This window comes from Limanda limanda, chromosome 3, assembly GCF_963576545.1.
Source record: "Limanda limanda chromosome 3, fLimLim1.1, whole genome shotgun sequence".
NCBI lineage: Eukaryota > Metazoa > Chordata > Actinopteri > Pleuronectiformes > Pleuronectidae > Limanda > Limanda limanda.
The window spans coordinates 26,666,429-26,686,536 of NC_083638.1; the positions used below are offsets into that span (position 1 = coordinate 26,666,429).

The window sequence follows — 20,108 nt, forward strand, 5'->3', positions numbered from 1 at the left end:
GACTGTAGCCGGTGGGAGGGACTTGATGCCCCAACTTCTCCTCCTGTGTCTCGCAGCTCTCCAGCCAGTCGTCCTGGTCCTGCTCGGGGAGAGAGACGTCGACAGCAGCAGCGCGTTACTCCGGGAAACACCATGAATCTGAGGCTGAAAAGACGACCGGAGCCTCGCCTTATTATTTCGCCCTGTTCGTCTTGATTTTCCGTTCTCTCTTTTTTTTCTGTTGCATCTTTTTTTTCTTCTCTTTCTTTCGCCCCCCCACCCCCTCCCCTCCTTTTCACCCAATCTCTGACGCGCAAGGACACTACAGCATCCATCCACGGAAAGGCTCACATAGAGCATCCTCTGTACAGACGCACCACCACCATCCTCCTCCTTCCTTCCTTCCTTCCTTCCTCCCACTCTCCTCCTCTCCTCTCTCCTGTGCTGTTCGAACGCAGAGGACATCGGGACCTCGTCTTCTCCCACCCCCCGATTTACCCGGAGACATGGATCTATGGTTTCACTCGATCCGGATTTGCTGGTGGAGGGTTTTGTTCCTGATGAGTGTTTTCCAGGACTATCTGAGCTCCATGCTGGACTGCCCGCCGACCTGCAGCTGCTCTCAAACAGAGATCTATTGCAATAAGTCCGACAGCGGCAGGTTTTTCCCTTTACTCGCCCTGCAGGACACTGGGAACAATGGGACCAGTGTTGACATAGCAGAGTTATTCAAAAACATCTCCTCTATGTAAGTAGATTGCGGATCCTGCCGTGCGTTTTGAATCATTAATTGATCACATATGAGGCGTCTATGCGCTCTGGGTGGCTGTTGCTGGTTTTTTTTTCTGCACTGATCTGACTTGTTGGCTTCTTATCTTTTATCCTGAGACTTTTCTTTGCCTCCATCAGTGTGTTCGGTGGCGTTTGGTGACGAATCCACGTTGAATAGGGCTGATCGTGTGTGTGAGGGTCAATGCGCTCATGCTGCCTCCTCTGCACAATAAGAAAAAAGATCCTTTGCAACCTTGTTGGACGTGGCAACTTGATCTTGAGCCTGGCTGGTGGTGAATGTCGGGGTTTTTCTTCATCCTTATGTGTGCGTGTGTGTGCGCGTGTGTGTGAGTGTGTGTGCCTCCATAAAGTTGCTCCTCCGCAGCGGCACCGCAGGCCTGAAGCTAAATGACAGAAGGACGTTGCGGAGAAACCTCAGATCACCCATTCACTTCCATTTGCCTCCGCGCGCCCGGCAACTGCTCCGACAGATTGTGCCAAACGAAACAGAAATAAATGGCGCAGTCAGGTCAACCAGAGCCTTCTCAGAGCCCGCATCCTCCGGGACCGAGGCGACCCGACCAACTTTAATATGCCAAGATGATGCGGGTGCGTGGTGGTGGGGGGGGGGGGGGGGGGGAGGAGGAGAGGAGGGGGCGCTGGAAACGTCACTTGTGGCGCTTCATCCTTTATTATTTAATTTTTGTTTGTCCTATACACAGACGAACACGTATAGCCCGGGTGTTCTGGGCATTCATGAAGTGTTTCCTTTAAAACAGAGGAGCTGTGATGACGGCACCCCCCCTCACCACCCACATACACCCACCGCCAGACGTACATTTTCATTCTGCATCCTCTCAACCCTCACCCCCTCTCTCTCTCTCTCTCTCTCTCTCTCTCTCTCTCTTTCTGTCTCTCTCTCTCCTTCTCTCTTCCTCTCTCTCTCCCTCTCTTCCTCTCTCTTCCTGGCATCGATCCCTCCTGTCAACATCAAAGCTTTCTTTCTTGAAAAGTCAGTGGAGGGGAAAAAAAAAGAAGAGAGAGAGAGAGAGAGAGAGAGAGAGAGAGAGAGAGAGAGAGAGATGGAGCTTGGGCCTTAAAATAAGACCTCTGGTGTCGATGGGGGTGATTTACATAGAAAGTCAACATCTCCCTTTAACAAAGTGCTGGAATTCCCTGCACGGCCTCGCCACAAAGGACCCCCACCCCCGTCCCCCCCTCCATCGGTCCTGGTATCCCGTTTACCCTCCATCCATCCGTCTGAGGGAGACAACAACTTCTGTGGTGACACGGTCCATCGCCTCTCTGCCACTAGAGGGAAGCCTGGTACCCCTTTACACACCGGCAGCTCGTGGCCTTTACAGCACTGGAGCCGTTTACGTGACTGTTTTATCAGACAGGCTTCTTTGTCAAAAAAAGAAGAAAAAAGGGGCTCATAATAAGGCCCGGCAACATTTGGAGCAATGGATGGTAAAAGAGATGAAGGGTCTGAGGGCACAGCACACAATGAGTGATTATTGTGGCCCCAGAGTGACCCCCCCACCCCCACCCCTCCCAGATAAGGATTTTTCTCCTTGTGAAACCTGCTCCATTCACCATCCAGCCATTTCCCTCTGCTCCCGCTCACTGGGTTCAACCGTAGGATAATCTAGCTCGTGCATTTTTCACTTAAAAATGCCAGAATTCGTTTGGTTACGAGTACAAAGTCACCCGTGAATTGCCTCCGTGCCTTTGAGAAACCCCCCAATGCAATTGACCCAGTACTAATTGTCTATTTTATGGTCCCTGGCCAGCAGGCTGGTTGTTTTCTTGCTGCTCAGCCCCGACAGCAACCTCCACCCAGCAGTACCACGGCTCAATGCTTATCAGAGAGCTCACCGCCCTGTGTCTCATCAGCCTGCATGGCTGATATGTATTCAAACAGCACAGGCGTGAGCTGGTGTGAAATCAGATAGAGGACTAAACATGGACACATCAGTATATAGTAATTTAGCATTAACATGTACATAATTAATCAATTGTCTTAGAACAAGAGCAAACAAACACATTTGATATCTATAAATATATATCGTGCCCACTGAAACATATAAATAAACATGTCTCATAAACAACAGAGGTTAATTGCTTGACATTCATTTAATATCTGGCCGGCACACGCGCTCATCAAAAATAAAACAGTGCAGTCGGTGCGTGAGCCCACAAACAGCACACATTGTCGTTGCTGCTCCATCTCTTTGTGAGGTGTGAGGAGCATGCAATTTGCTAACAAGAAGTCTATTTCATTCATCACGAGGGAAACAGAGAGAGATGGGGCCAATTTCTGAGATAGAAAGTAGAGCGAGGGCTCCTAGCAGGAACTGAGGGAGGATTGGCCAGCCAAAGAAAACTGCCAAGTTCAGATAATAGTTTTCCATTTCTCTCACATTAGAGATTCATCACAAGAGGCATCAGTGTTTGAAGTGGATACGATAAGGCCTTGCTGTGATACTTGAAAAAAAAAAACTGTTTTGTGAGAGCAGCTGAGGCATTTGACAGGTTTGCGTGTGTGTGTGTGTGTGTGTGTTTGTGTGTGTGTGTGTGAGAGAGAGAGCACGGTTCTGACCACAGGTGCGCATTTCTTTGCTGGATCAAATCAGTGTTTCCACCTCTGGCGTCGGCTTGAGGTTGGGCTTCATTTTGTTGCCGTTTTTCTGAACTGACGAGAGGCTGGTTAGCAAGGAGAGGCTGAAGTGTCACACCAATCTGTGCCGTCATCACTGTGGCGTCGCTAAATGCCTGTTATTCAGAGAAAAAACACCCCCGCAGTCATCTCTCTCCACTTCATTCCATAATGCCTCCGTTCAACTCTGACGTCTGAGTGTATGTATTCAGCAATGTCTTTTCATTCGCTGCTGAACCTGCTGCAAAGCTCTTAAGTATTGAATCATGTTCTGAGAGTTAGGGAACGCAACCTAGTAAGCTACACAACTGAACCTGTGGTAGCAGAAGGTCTATTACTTTGTGTATTTCACATTATTCATATTTTATTTTCATATGGTAATGTAGGGAAATATTCTCGTAAATATCCTACAGGGACTGATCTGTATTCAGTAATATTCCATCAAAATCTTACAAATTTAAATGTGGAGTCCCTGACATCCTGAAATCATTTATTCATAATTATAATTTTTTTGTCTTGTGTGCACAAAAATTAATCATTTCAGAATGTTGAGACACTAAAATTTAGGCCATATCTAAATTTTTAGAGCCAATTACATGGTTTTCTACTTGTTCACAGAATATGCAGATTTTCTTGGAAGTGAAACATTGTGCAATTTTCTGGTCCACCAAAACGTCCCATAATTCTCTGGGAAATCTGCACTGAGTGGATAGTATGATAGATGCCATGACACCATGATGCTCTGTTTAACCATCAATCCATCCATCCATCTTGCCATATGATGTAATTTAAATACATATCATATTGTGTTATTCTCACTATGCTTAGTCATAATAGAGCACGCATGTCTCTTTAAAAGTGAATGTAAAAAATTGAATTCCTCAGTTTGTCTTTGAATCGTACTTTTGGCTTTTTGTCTGCCAACTCTTTGCTCAATTTGTGAAATTGCAAAATTGCCATCTGTTTACCTGCAAAAAGAAAGCTTCACACTGAAAATGCTTCACTGTTTATCTACTTAGCACAAATATGGCTTGAAGTTTATCATTTAAAGGGACTCTTACCTTTGTTGCATTTTTACACTTTTTTTGGATAAGGTTAAATTGGTATTAATAAGGTAATGACACTCTAAAATGCAAGACAGACCCACCAGGAGTAAAAACAAACAATTATTTCACTCTCATAATATTTAGTGAAAACTTCAACCAATAAAATTCTTCGGACTGAAGGACCTTATTGGCCCACAGACCTGTCTGTTTGCTGCATGGACATGCAGGTTTTCCGTCTGCTTCTTGTGGCGCATTCGGGCCCGCGTCATCAAGGCATGTGAATGTAAATGTATATAACTTACCGAATCCATTGCTTTGGTAAACAAAAACTCACGTGCGTGCGCGGAGGCAGTAGATTGTAAGTCTGCTTGTAAATAAAGTTTCTTCAAAAAAACACCGCGGATGGGAACGAGGGGGTGGGGCATTGGAGGAAGGCGGGATGATTTGAATGTGCTGTAATTCTCAAATGCAACAAAGGTAAGAGTCCCTTTAATATCTTTAAATCTTCATGATCCACTCCGTTAAAGTCTCTGACTCATTTCCAAGGACTTATGTTATCCTTTAAAATTCCTCGTACTGTTACATTTATAATGATTAATCATTTAATTTCAAGGAAGTGTCACTTTCAAGTGTTAGACGCCACCCTTTGCAACGAAGCTAGAGCAGGGACATTGGATCAAAGAGAACCTGTAGAGAATGAAGGAGCAGAATGATGAAACAGACCTTGATCTCTGACCTCCATGTGGAGGAAGGGAAATAAAAAAATCCCTTTTATGTCATTAAATATAAAATATAGGATGGAGGGTGTTAAAAAGAGCAATAGAAAAATTAAAGCTGCTACATCATTAGATACACCTATACACTTTGAATCAATCGGATTTGCACCGATTCGTCAGAAAGATTTTTGAGAAGTTGCCTCTCTCCTTTTTCACAGTTTTAAAATTTTAAAGCAGCTCAGCGCTGCTCTCAACTATTGATCCGTGAACACCTTCAACTACAAATCTTACATGAGACCTGCCAGCTTGCTGATGCTGCCAAAGAAACCTGTTTTACACAGGAATGTTTCACAGGTCATTTTAGATGACCTGTGTGGGCTGGTAGTGCCCCCTGGTTCAGACACCGAGCATTACTCCGTTACATAAATTCAACGTTTTCTCTACCCCTTCAAACTCCAGTGCAGCCCACATATTGTGATTGTGTGTGTGTGTGTGAGACCAGTAGAAACTTCAATATCTGCTGTATACTGCAGGTCTTGCATAAGGCTTCGGAATGGGAATAGATAAGCGAACCTTTATAGAATTTCGCTGAAACTGTTGTCACAAGTGGAGTATTTCCTGTTCAACTGAGAGTCTTTGCTGAAGTGCTGGAGTACCAGTTGAACCTGGATTGAAAAAGGTCTTACAAACGTAAGGGCCACTCTAGTAATTCAGCATTGCTATTACATAATTTGGGAAACCTTCAAGAGACAAATTTAGAAAACAAATGCTTGAAATGATCAGTGCTAGCTCAGATGTCCTGAATTTGAGACCCTATTGGTCAATGTCCAAAAATGCCTTTATCAAACTTGGTTGCGCATTTTTTGACCCTCCCTGGCTGATGTATGTCCTTTTCTTTCAAACCTCCAGTTTGTAAAACTGGCTTCAAGACTTCTCAAGTCTTATTGAAGACCTCAGGTCTTTTTGAGCTACAGATGATATTAAACAACGGCCTCAACGTTTTGCTCTAACTTTCAGTCATACTCGTAGTGATGAGAAAGCACGCAGAGGCAGGGATGTATGCTCATATAATGGAAAAGGATTGGACTAATTCATCGGAAATGCCACCAGAGTCTCCCGACAACAGCCAGAGACGAACCAGTTGCTTTTCAGCATCTTTATTTCGTAAAGACACAAACAAACACGAATTAAACCAAACATAAACTTTCCATTTGGCCGCTCAGCTCCGTTTCTGTCTCATGAACTGTCTCCTGCGTGTCTCTGCATGTCTCTCACTTCAGGTCACTTTGTGTCTCTCCTCTGTGGCAGCTCTGATGCTGCCATTTTAAACCAGAGGAGTATTTTTTGTATTGTAAAATACAGTATGTTACTACTTTAAGTAGCATTTGCCATATCCATGCTAATAAAGCTCCGTAGAAGTGTTGTGTGTCAGAAGCATTTTTCATCACAGACATAAAGCATAAAGAGATGCAGGAAAACAGTGACATACTAAAGCTGCTTAACACAAAACACAACAGATTATCAGACTAAAAACGTTTGGACTCATGAATTGCATGAATGTCCGATATTCTGTGCGGCTCATAATGATATGATTAATATCTTTTGGAGAAATAACTGACAACTTTTACCAGGCCCACAGAGCTGGAGCCCAGTCAAAGGGTTTGTTCCGCCCCCTAATCTGCCATGTCAGACGGACATTAGCAGTGGTTATTTCCCCTCTGCATACACATGCACTCTCAAACCTTTACTCTCACCTGTAAACACTCCTCCCGTCCCCTCCTCGCTGCTGGTATACTTATTTTATTTCCCCACCATGCATCACCTCCCCCTGCTCCGTATCCACCGCTCTGTCTTTGTTCTCTTCTTGTGTGAAGTTTTGATGTCTGGGTTTCTGATGCCCAGCTCACCTGGATCTGTTTGTCATCTCGATTTATTTCTCTCTGTCACCTTGATGTTCCTATTTGTCGTTTACATTTATTGAGTCTTTTTTTTCCCTCCTCTATTCTTAAGGGGTGAGGTGTTTACGAGCCTGGGGAGGTTTCTTCGTGTGATCTCTAGTTTTTTTAGTGTGTTAGTGTCTTTTGAAGGCACAGGTAAATGATATCTAAACCTCACTTACCCTCCATTAGCTGCTCCTGAAGAACATAGCTCGGAGTTGTACACCTGTCTGGATATTTGCTTTATATATATGTATGTCAAAAAATATTTCTATTGTAGTGAAATATGTATATTATGTACGCATTCTTACTTGCTCATATGGGAAGTTTTATCAGAGAGCTATTTAGATACATACATGAATTATTGCCTTATCTTTTGCTATAGAATCCCTTCCTGATTAAGCGGTTTGCACTGAGGATACAGGGGATCTTGACGACCTTTAAACCCCTCGGCCCATCTCTAGTCCCATGATGCCTCAGTGTCATCCTGACTAATGTCACTTAACCACCCAGGACTTTGTTGCTAACACACGTCCTGCCCGTTGGTTCTCACCATACGGACCCCCTGCTGCCTCCGCATTGCGAGGCTCACCTCAGGCAGTGCACAACGAGCTCCACTGTTATAAGCATATCATCAAGTTTGCATGAGCCTGTCTTTGTGGAAAGTAGGTCACGGCTGCCATCTGAGAATTACGGGGAGAGAGCGGCGCTTTTTTCGTTCAGATCCTCGTCTACATGCCGGGGATATGCTGTGAGAAGTCCAGGCCACGTGACTGACCCAGGCTCTCCCACGCCCCCACCGCCTCAACTCCCGCATGTGCAGGCAGCCCTGTTGCCTTAAAAGTTGCATACTTTTACCCCCCCTTTAACAATCAAAAGACGCATTGAGGATCGACTGGTGGAAAATACTGAAGGCTCTGCTGTTTCAGCCGGGATTAGAAAGACCCTTTAAAGCCTTACAGCAGCATTCCGGGGGCTTTCTGTTGACATTTAGCTTCTTCATTTATACAGCAGATTATGAGTCAGTGGTGCTACTGTGTGCAACAGTTTGTTGTGTGGAATGTGGGGGATTTAAGGGAACAGAAGAAAAAAAATCACGCATCTACCTATTTAAACTGCAATTTGTTCCATAGTAGCACGGAAAAAAATACACACGACGGAAATACTTTCCTTGTTTATAGCCAATCAATTTACATTTATTTTAATGTTTAATGTGCCATTTGACTGCTCAGTGCTTATCAACAATTATCAAGTATAATGGCTGCTGTCAGATATCTAAAGGCAGACATTTTTAAGTCTAATCAGGTAGCATGAGCTTTACTGAAGGTTTATTACAGTTAATCATGTTTAAACATGGTATCTGAGGCTTAGTGCAGCCACACTGAAAGCAGCATTACAGCTAATTCCTCCTTCTGCATGATACTGATGGATGATTCATTGCGTGAGGTGTCGGTGTCTTAGAACCTCTTTTCTCTCATTCTCTCTCTCTCTGTCTCACACACACACATGCATTGTTAATATCCTCAGCAATAACCTCCTCCCAGGTGAGGACGGATGTCTGACCGCCACCATGTCCGTTGCACTTGTGTCGACTCCCATCAGACGTCACAACAGATTCCCCCTCCTGCCTCCCTTCCTTCTCTCCCGTCTCCTTATGAAGCTACTGCTTATTATTCATGTGAGGTGTTTTGTGTTTCAAAAATAAAAACATAAATCATCATATATTATCAAGTAGGATGAGTCAGCCCACTCTCCTCCATGTCAGTGATGACTGCCAGAGCTGTGTGAATAATGTAGCTCTCTCAGCCCTCACTTAGCCTCAGCCATGTTTTCCTTTACAGTGCGCATGTGGGTGCGAGCTATTCAGCGGCATTGTCCATTATTAATGAATCATTATTAATCTGAATACATTTATTCTTAATCTCTGTGTATATTCCATTCATCTGCAGTCCTGTATTGATTGTAACTGCCTGCTTTACAATCCCTCTTCAGCGTGTGAGACTGTGACCTCAAATGGCTGTTTAGGGTCGTTTCGGGCCTGGAGCGAATCCCAGCCTTCTTTCCAGTATTCTTTTTATTTTTTTATTATTTATTTTATTTTAGGCCCCCGCCATTTGGTAAGCTCTGAGCTACTTTCTTTCAAAAAACTAAAGTGCTTTATGTTTTTGTCATTTCTTTCTCAGACATTAGCAAAGCAGTACATTACTCAGATGTCCCCATCCATCCATCCATTTACTATCTCTTGAGGCAATATGTGCTCTGATGTTTGGGTGGTAAACACTCATAATGAATTAATGGCTTTAAAATCCTGGTTGTTTAGCTTTGACAACCAACATCATCAGCTGTAGGGACAGGATAAAGCATTTGCGGCACAAATGTACGTCCATATTTCCCAGAAAGCAGAGAGAGTTTTATATTTGGGCCAGGAGGGCAATAACGGACTCTACTTATTGATTACCTCTTATATCTGTATTTTCTCTGTTCTGTGTGACTATTGGTGCGTATGGCACTACATCAAAACATTATGGACATGGCAGGCCATTCAGCGAGCCTCACCGATCAGTCCCAGTGAGCCGAAGCCTCTCTGTTGCCGTACAGGACTGGAGAAAACCAGGAGGGTTTTTAAGACCCCGCCGGAGCTTTGTGTGGAGGCAGATGAGAACACATTTATACTAAATGGTCCTCTGGGACTCAACTCCTCTCCCTACTGGCTCCCTGTTGGTGCAACGACCTTGCTACTCATCTTCACAATATCGCAGTCACTCTTCATCTACCTTGACTGGCTAAAAATGTAATCTTATTAAGAAGTACCTGAGCTCTCTAGAGCTTTACCCAACGCAGTCAGACATTAACATTCAGTAATAGTAAAGCGAACAAACCACGCTTTCCTTTCACACTAATCCGTGCTAGCAACACTAATCATGGTTTGGAAATTTTTGCATAAGATAATGGTGTATTTCCTCTCAAACTATTTCTTTTAAAAACAAACCATGAAAATGTAGGCTAATTCCAGAAATCTAATTCTTTTGTTTTATGATTCTCAAAAGTCAAATTGTCTTATAGTTTAAGTTGTTGAGGACAAAAAGCTTATACACATAACAGCATGCCATATTTCTTTTGAACATGAAATTTCTGTGAAAATCCTCTGTTTTGTCACATGGCCATCTACCTGGAAAACCCTGTTGTGTTACCTTGACGACCAGCAACCATGGACTCTTGCCACCAGGCCTACTTTAAAGGCTTTTAATGTTTTCTTGGTCGTGTCAGGTGTCTTGATACGTCTGAAAGTGCAACATAAAAATAATCTAGGAGTTGTGTTAGTTTTTAAAAGATGAAATGTTATTAAAATTAACAGTAAAACCAACAGAAAAGTTGTCGTTCAGGGAGCCCTGGCTTTGAAATTTGTACTTTGTTATCAGCCTATTTTTTTGTCTGGCTTAGTAAACTGGGAATTATTGTTATTCAGTTGCATACTAAAAATAAAAGTGAATAGGGCGATTGAGGTGTTGCATTGCTGATTAAGCTTTATAGAGACATTGTTGTAGCTGCTGCCATGCTTCAAATTCTTAGGGGATTTCTTTGGCTGAAATAGTTTGGCTTAAAATGTTCACAAGATTAATAAGGGTTAATAGAACATTTGCTTTAACAGCTTAGATTAATAAAGTTTTTCATAGCTACATGCTTATTTGTGGTGTGAACTGAACTATGATTATTCGTAAAAATGTGTTTTCTATTCTTTTGTCTTACAAACTATTAATATGAATTTCAATTAGTGTGTGTTTTATATATATATATATATATGTATTTATATAATATACAATGACTTTCAAATATTTCTGGCCCATTTGCATCGCTAAAATATATTCAACAAAACAAAGTTCGACCTTGTACAGCCATCATCGGGACACAGGAGATTTCAGAAAATGTCATCATCCCACATTTCATGCACTTCATGTAGTACTGTGGTTGGTGTATAATTTATTAATAACACAAGGTCCCCACATGATGTGACTCGGTGTCAACAGAGTCAACAGTGCTAAAAAAACAAGCACAGCCATGAGTGGAAATACATTATGGCAGGAGCGGTGGTACCTTTGGGAGTCAAAGTAATTTGTTGCCTTGGCAAAATTAGCCTCCATGAGGAGCACCGCCATCTCTCCTTTGACAAGACTTTGATGGAGAAACAGGCTGGCACGTCAGTCAAGAGAAGGGACTTGCAGTGGCAGCTGTCTACATTTGACACTGTGAACTCTGGAGGCTTCTTATTTCCAGAGGAAGCCATCACCTGTCAGGCATCACCAATGTGTTTATTGTTACTGCAGAGATCAACGTGTTCCCCTTTGGTTATTTTACAGAGGAGACGAAAGTGTCAGTGATTGAATGTGTGGTGCTGTTCAGATTCCTGTCCTGCTGAAGTGCACCGTGTTAGGGCCTTATGTTGCCTAAATAGTTATTTTACTTTTAATGCGATCTAATATATAGGCCTTTTTGAAAGTACAGATTCTGAGACAAATCGCAGGAGGGCTCAGAAAAATAAAAGCCAACCACCCACCCATACCTACATAGATGATGTGACATTAATACTGCACAAAAGTCTTTTTTTGTCTTTCTAAATAGTAATTTAGCATGTTTCTGTGGTCATTTTGTGCCTCTTGCTGCTCTTTGAGAGAGTCGGGGTCTGGTCTATTCTCTCTGCTTAGTGCAAGCACTTAACAGCTGAATATACAAAGAAAAATGTCTTTCACACAGTTTCAAGGTCTATATCTGTCGAAAAGATGCAGACACACATCACGGTGTGAACAGCAGACACCCGTGAGATGCGCCAGAACAACAATGCAGCTGTAACCCGCTTCACAGGCACCGGGTGTTGCACAGGCGTTAGTGGTGTATGTTTTTGTACCTCTGTGTATTTTATGCCTGTTTATGGTTGTTTGATTGATTTTCCAGGAACCAATGGTCCAGGTACCTGGTCCTATATGATTAGTAGGCCCACAGGTCATCCATCGACGTGTACAGTATGTGTTTCGGAATATGACTCATGATACGTTCAGGAGCATTTGTAAAACATGCACAGAGGGGTGACAGCAAACTGCCGAGGCTTTATATCTTCTTGTAGACTGATGAGACGTGTCCTGAGGTTAATCTGTCTGGCTCCAAGGATTAGGAGCAGGCTCATGAACCCTCATTTTGAGGTAGTATGTATGTGTGTAATACAGAGAGAGAGAGAGAGAGAGTGTGTGTGTCAGTGTGTGAGTATGTATGAGAGAAGCAGTTGTTTAAATGGAAGCAGGAGGAGAAATAGCAAACAAATCAATTATTCAGCAACCTTGAGCTCTATCCCCCGCTAGTTCCATCCTTCCTACAGGAGGTAATTGGTTGACACTGTAGACATATGTGAGGACTAGATGTTATTACATTTCACATCTCAATCAGAAAACATGACAATTTTGGAAGGTTTTTAACATCGACTACTTCCCTTTCTTTTCACGGAATGTGAGAAAGCTTGAGCGTATTCACCCAGAGAGATAGAAACATGTGACTTTTCACTCGTGGTGTATTGTGTTTTAATGAAAGGATTCTTCTGCCAAACACTGACACTGTAGTCCACCTTTTGGAATTATTATTAGGACTGCACCAGTGCACGTAGCAGCCTATAACTCCTGATTGTTTAGACAGCTCTAAGAGATACGGTACCCTTGGTTGCCTTCACACCTTCACTAAATGGAGTCTGCTCTGCGAATTCACAGTGTTTTAAAATGTCCGAATTAGCTGAGAGCTTTTTGCTGTGAATAATTAAAATTATAACCCGAAATAAAATAAGAAACGTGACTTCATGGGAATCACAGATAACGTCCCTTATGTTATTACTAATGAAATAAAGAAAAAACAACCTACCTATCTATCTTAAGTAAAGCAACTGCAGTTGTTTGCTGACTTCCATAGATATTTTATGAGATTCTCACTGACTCCTTGCTGTAACTCATCAATCTTCTTGTAGTTGTCAACAAGAAGACAACAATTCTATTTCAAGAAATCATTGAACAATATTTTTTAAAAACAAAGTGAGTTTTTATTGTATTATTATTATTAAATTTACTGGATAATGAATTTTGCCAGTACTATGGGTCTGCCAGATTGGTTCTAAGGTTACTGAATTATTTTTACACCAGGGCTTTGTTGTATCTTTCAATATTTGGATGTTTGGCTGATCATTGTATACATACCTTATATGCATATATATGTGCATATATATGTGCATATTTAAATGTCATAAAGAAAAGAAACAATACAATTCCGGCAAACAAAGACAGAAATTAACAAAGCCACATATATCCATGCAGATATTTTAAACCCCAATAATATGTGCATTATTCTTACATTCTCACTCACACACATAGTGTTGTGTTAAATCAGGTGAAGAGGTAGTAAGCATAGATAATAATACAAGGAACATAATAAAAGGAAGTGCCTATCTTTGCCAGGGCAAAATGTTACAAGACTGCACCGCCAATTCTTATCAATGAAAAGAAAAGTGTGCCCACTCCACAACCCTCCACAGCAGAGCATATATTAAGATGGCTTCCTTCAACCTTTGTTATTTCCTCTCTTCATCTTAGAGAGGGTGTGTTTTAAGCTCAGTTAAAATCTGATATTTGAAGCTTTTAGCATTTAGATGCAGCATCCTGCTGGTGGAACAGCTGGAGGTAAAACGTTAGGAGCTCGTCCACCGATCGTTTTAATATCAGCTTGTTGAAGAGCATGTGTGCTTACATAAACTGAAATGTGTAATCAGTCTCCTTTAAAAACCACTACCTATATTCAGCCTGTCAGGATGAATGCACCTCTGATCTTGACCGTTGAGAGGTGAAATTTGAAAATAAAGCTTTGAGCACAGAGCTTCTTTGATGCTTTGTTTTGAGGAGATGATAGAGCTGTTTTTTCTCAGCACCTCCCCTCCCCAATCTCACAGGGTTTCACTCCCCAAAACAGGACACATTCACTCACTCTCAGCTCTGTGTTAGTTTTACACCTGGATAAATATCATCAGGGCTGAATCTAAATCCTACCATGAGCCTCGTTCCTCTGCCGCAAGTGTGAATTCCTCCTGTCAGAGTCCTTAGTCAAAATAGGAACGCTAATTTATCAGGAGCTCTAATTAGCACGAAGACTCAGGTGGAGAAGTGTCACACACACACACACACACACACACACACACACACACACACACACACACACACACACACACACACACACACACACACACACACACACACAAACACAAACACAAACACACACACGATACAGCTTAACCTTTTGCTTAATTTCCCACGAGACTAATTCCTGGTATTCACAGAAAACAGCTCTGTTTGCCCTTGTGGTTCTGAGCCTACAGTGTTTCATATAACTGCGTGGGTATTGTTTGATTGTGTGTTTCAAGCTGCAAACATGCCTTTCAAATAATTGAAAAAACTTCCCGTCACTTCCTCTGTCCTTCACGACTAATTAAAACGTACGCACATCACTCCATAAAATCAATTCTTCAGACATCTTTCTCCTACCACATCGTCTTCTACTGCATCAGAATCAAATCGTCCTCTATTCCACCCTCTGGTTCTCACCTCACTTTTCAAAATAAAGTGGCAAAAAAGGGTTGTGTGAGATGATTGTAGCTTTCGAGGCACAATGCACCGAGATGACTGAAGATTGTCTTCAGAGGAAATGTAAGGAGCAGATAGAAAAGGAGTCAATTTATTTTTATTTTTCAGAATCCATTACCTGAAAAAGCTCAAAACCCTCGTACATTGATTATGATGTGTTGGAAAAAGCCCTACAATAGTTAACATGATGATGATGATGTAAAAAGGCAGCCTCACGGAAAACTCACTTGAGACTGAATCATAATAACACTGATGTGAAAGTATTGGTACAGAAATGTGGGGACTCTTTAAATATTGAACAAATATCCTCATTCAAATAGGATTTTTACATTTGGGAAAAGTCAATCACAACCTGCCTCCTCCGTGCCTCATGAAGTTCGAGGTGGATTGTGTTGGGGTCTGGAGGATGAACCCAATTTTACATCTTATCACATGCACTTAACATCAGATTTGCCAAGCATAAGAAATATATAATAACACTGTCACTTAATTACATCTGGGTTTATGCAGAGTCATCTTTTATGTTTGGATCATGTTACATTTGGGACCAATTATTCGCTTTCACAACATCTCATTCCATAGCTACGCAGATGGCACACAACTGAAGCTGTCCTTCAAACCATGTGACCTCACTAATCAATTTTATGGCTGGCATGCCAAACTGGATGTCCCAAAACTTTTTTAAATGTAAATCTAACAAAACAGAAATGTCACCATTGACCCTGAACACTGGCCAACTCAAATACAACCAGTCCTTGGCCCCCTCACTCCCACCGTTAATTCAGCCATAAAAAACAGGGGTTAGTTTAGACAGTAACTCGAGCCCTGAAGAAAAATAGTCCACTCATGTTTTTATCGACTGAGGACTATTTCCAAAATAAGGTCTAAATTATACAGGTCTGTATATCTTCTTATCTCGACTACTGCTTTGCCTTGTTTACTTAGGCCAGACTTAAGACTAAAGGTGATCGAACCTTTGCAGAACTGGATCCTCGGCTGTGGAGCAGTCTTCCACAGACTGTTCGATCTCTATTGCTTCATTTAAATCTTAAAACTGACTTTTACAGATAGCTTTTTAAACCTGAAGGATTTTACTTCTGGATAGTTTTCCCCATTAATCATGCAGATTGTGACAGCCTGCCGAATTCTATTTAGTCCTGCCACAGTTTCATAAGGAACCAAAACATTTGATAAATTTCTCATAATAACATCAGAGACCTGTAACTTCTGGCTATTTGCTATTACCCTGTGCTACCTTGTGCTTGCTCTATGGTCAATAATGTTTTTTTTACCATCTACAAATCCAGGCCTCAGAGTTTCAGCTGCTTTTGTGGTTTGCACTGCAGTTCTGTAAGGTCACGCAAGAACGTATCTTTCACTCTTTAGACTGTGTACCTGTCACTCGGAATCTATTGTGCGTGAGAGTGACATTCGTGCACATACACATTAGAGCACATACCTTACGTACGTACCCCCACTACTGCTATTAACTTGACCTTGGAAAGCACCTTGTGCTCATTTACTTGCTTGGTAGTTATTATTATGTGTGGATCATACAGTGTGACAACTTGGACATCTTCATTTTTTCCTCTTCTCATATTATTTTTAGATCTTCATATCAGAATCATACCTTCCCTGCATCTTTTCTCACATTGTCTGTCTCCTTGCACACTGTCAGCATCTATAGTAGATGTGAATTTGTACTGATGGTCTCGAATATGATATACATATTTTAAGCACTTTACTGCAATGTCTTGCAGCCATTCAGTAATGTCATAGTTTGAAGTTAAGTGAATGTTGGGCTTTAATACTCTACTGACTTTGAGAATGAGAGATGCATAAACTGTCAATAAAACCTTTACTAATGTTCTAGATTAATTCAAGCAATAAACCACTTTCCTTGCGTTAAACTCAGTAAGTCTCAGGCTTAGGATGTTAACAAAAAGCCTAATCTTACATTTAACGATAGCTTTGAGTTTATTGCTACATCGTTCCATCTCAGTGTTGTTGCTACAAGTACGTGTTAATGTTTTGTGACTTAGTTTCACCCTGGAGGCCATGCATAAGGTAGTCCTATTAATTCCTGGGCCCAGTTTTCTCCCACAAAGTGAGCGAAGAAATAATTGATATTCAAATAAATCAATTATACTCCTCAAGGGTTTAAGAAATATAACAGCTAAAGAAGCCACTGACAATTCATCATAAAGTCCCTGGGATGACTTATTCTAGGAGCAATAAAGTTGCTGAGTCAGAATCGTGCTTATATTTTCCATTTCAAACATGTAGCGTGTGCTCTCTGCTGAGATTATCACCCAGGCAACAAGCATTATTCTAGAGCACAAACAGCCAGCTATTGCAAGGTCAGAGTTCATTGCATCGAGACAGCGGCGGGTGATAGAACAAAATGGACGATAAAGAACGGACAGATAAAGGAATGGAAAATGAACAGAGAGATGAAAGAGGATCTTTAACTGTCCATTTTCACTGTAAACTGGAAGATAGAGACAGAACTCAGAATGCTGAGATGGAGTGCAGTGGAGTGTAACTCACCCCAAACCCAGTAATTACAGTTTTTTTCCTCAGGTGATGGGACTGCCTGGATAAGGAAGGTGAGAGACTCTTCGTAGCTGTTGAGTTCCTAAATTTCAAGAATTCATTTCAAGGGGGGAGTCAGAAAACGAAAAAAAAACTGCGAAGTTTGAGCAACACGTAATGATGGTGCCTGGACTTCTAAAATGTTTTCAGTCTTGTAAGAGGATGTTGGTGCATCACAATGTAATTGGAATACAATAAATAAGGCGTTTTCAGACATCGGAATATTGGGTCCAGAGTTTGCCTCGTACACAGCAGGAGATTCTCCACTCGTATATATGTATAGTGTAAGATCTTGCATATATATGTAAGATATAAAGAGCTGACATGTTTAATACAGGTGAATGGAGATGAACATCATAACTTTAAAAGATTGACACAATTAATTTCAGTTTCATAATTATGATATTGGTTGGAACTTGTTGTCACGTATCTTTCAGGACCGTAAACGTTCCTGAAAGAAAGAGGACACAAGCAGTATCCACATATTCAGGGTCATTCCCAGATGCAAAATGTTCTGTAGTCACTTTAGACTAATGTTTATTCAGCCTCAATTAATATGGTGGCCTATTGATGAATAAGTTCCATTTGCACAGACATAAAACACTGACAGGCCATTCGGAGTATAATTAACTGGTAATTGAGGTGTAAGGTAATTGCAGAGCTGGGTTATTGATCAGGGGAAGAGTTGAAAGAGTCCGCCAAGTCCTCCCAGGTTAGAGAAGTTCCTTTAAAGGTTATCTCAGTGTGTTGCTACATGTCTGGAGCACGCAGACACCTCACTCCCCGGGCCTCAATCTCAAACCTTCACTCATATTTCAGTCCAACTCTGAATTTCAAACTTCTCTCCTCCACAATGACACCCAGCCGTTTGAGATAGACTTTAAGAGGAAGATGAACTCTGAGCTTGGCTAGTCAAATCAATCTCGTCACGGTGGAGGAATGGAGCTGTTCATTACAGGGAGGGCTGAGGAGCTCTCTCCGATCAGTTCTCTAATATCACTGTGATCCTCTTCTCTTTTCCTACCTAATTGAATTCTCCAGGAGAAATGCCCCTCAGCTGCACATTTATCATATCCTGAAATTGGAGGAGACTAGCTCCATGAAGGACGTGCGCGGAACATTTAATCCACTCCTCGCGCTGTAAGCCGAGCGCCGCTGTCTCTGCCAGGGTTTGAGTTATCCCACTGTGGACCACTGGCCTTCAGAGAGGTGTTTTCATTCAAGATGAACAGGAGCGGCAGCAGGAGGTGCAGGCATCCCGTATCGAATATGCTGCCTGTCATGTACAGTATGACCACCATCCACAACAGATGGCATCATAATCTGTAATCAAAGGCCCTTAAATTCAGCTCAATGCACAATATGCCCCTCTCTACTTCAGCTCATTATTTCTCCTCACCACTCTCTCCTTCCCTTTCTATATCATAGCAATGAAGGGTTTTGACATTGAAGATAACGTTACTTCATCAGATAGGCAGTCAAATGGTACTCAAAGTGTCTTGTTAACATAAAGATGAAATGCCGATAAGTAGGTGAAGAATAAAAAGGAGACAGTTGTGGAGGACAGTTCCACCATGTTGCCACGTGTTGTATTGTACTGTATCCTTATGTCTACATCTTGAATCATTTCATTTCCTCCTCAAAGTCTCCTCTATCTTTTAGTTCAATCTCTCCTAACCAATCTTACCTGCTCTTTACTGTCACTGCACTATACCTTTCACAGTATTATTACAGATATAACAATACATGCAATATATTCATAGTCTCTTGATTATTAGTGGGTGCAGGGGTTGCAGCGTGTGAATTAAATCAGATATTTATAATTCTAATCATTATGTATACGTCCAGATGGGATGTATTTTGAGTACACTGAATTGTGCTAGGTCTGCCATGTTTGTATGCAGTATGGTATTTCTGGCAGGGCTCCAGGGCTATACGATCACTTATTTGATTAAACGCTATCATGCTCAGCAGGATACTGGAGCTTTGAAAAAGTTGAGGTGTAACTGCTGACAGCAGCAGTAAGCCTCTCGAGTCATGCTCAGGTTTTTGCTGTGGTCATATCCTTCCGTATCTCACAGGCATTTGGCTTGAATCTACTAAAACCTACATGTGATTAGATTTTTTTGTGTGTGTTGTAAATAATTTCATATCTTTGCCTCAATGTAGATTTTTCTCTTAAATGCACATATTATATATCTTACCCTTTCTGTGTGGCAGTGTGTCATAGCTGTTCCTGTATGTTAAAGGTCTGCTAACTTACAAAGGTCATGGGAGTTCTTCTCTTCAGCAGAAAACACTGCTCCTGGACATCCCTTCCTTCTTCAAATGCCTCGTTTGCACTTTATGCTATCTTTCCATGATGCCTCTCCGTGAAGCAATATGTCTAAGTACAGTTTTAACTGTAATGTAAACAGATTTCACTATTTCAATATTAGCTAGGGTTAGGGTCTCAATTAAGGGCTGCATTCGTCAGAGGCTGCATTTGAAGACCTAAGGCGTCACAGCGGCACTACTTGGGTTCTCGAACCACTGATTCCAGGATTCAGTGACAAACTAAAGTATTGCTGCTGAAAAAATGTAATGCTGCTGAAAAAATGAAATTTCACTCATTATCTACTCATTACTATGCCGATGGACGGGCAGGTGACGTGTTTGAGTCTACAAAACACTTTTGGAGTTTCAGGGTTAAGCAGTGTTGCAGCCAAATCCGATGCAAATTAAATGGTGATACAGTTTTCAAAAGT

General features: G+C 41.7%; 1 protein-coding gene across 4 annotated transcripts in view; it reads left to right on the top strand.

The window, feature by feature from the left end:
- Nucleotides 1-485: 485 nt before the first annotated feature.
- The window catches only part of ntrk3b (neurotrophic tyrosine kinase, receptor, type 3b), a 164,517-nt gene continuing 144,894 nt past the window's right edge, over nt 486-20,108 (top strand). For all 4 annotated transcript variants that reach the window (XM_061068463.1, XM_061068462.1, XM_061068461.1 and 1 more), the window contains exon 1: nt 486-727. In XM_061068463.1, the coding sequence (XP_060924446.1) occupies nt 486-727 (242 nt within the window). The remainder of the gene's footprint in view (nt 728-20,108) is intronic.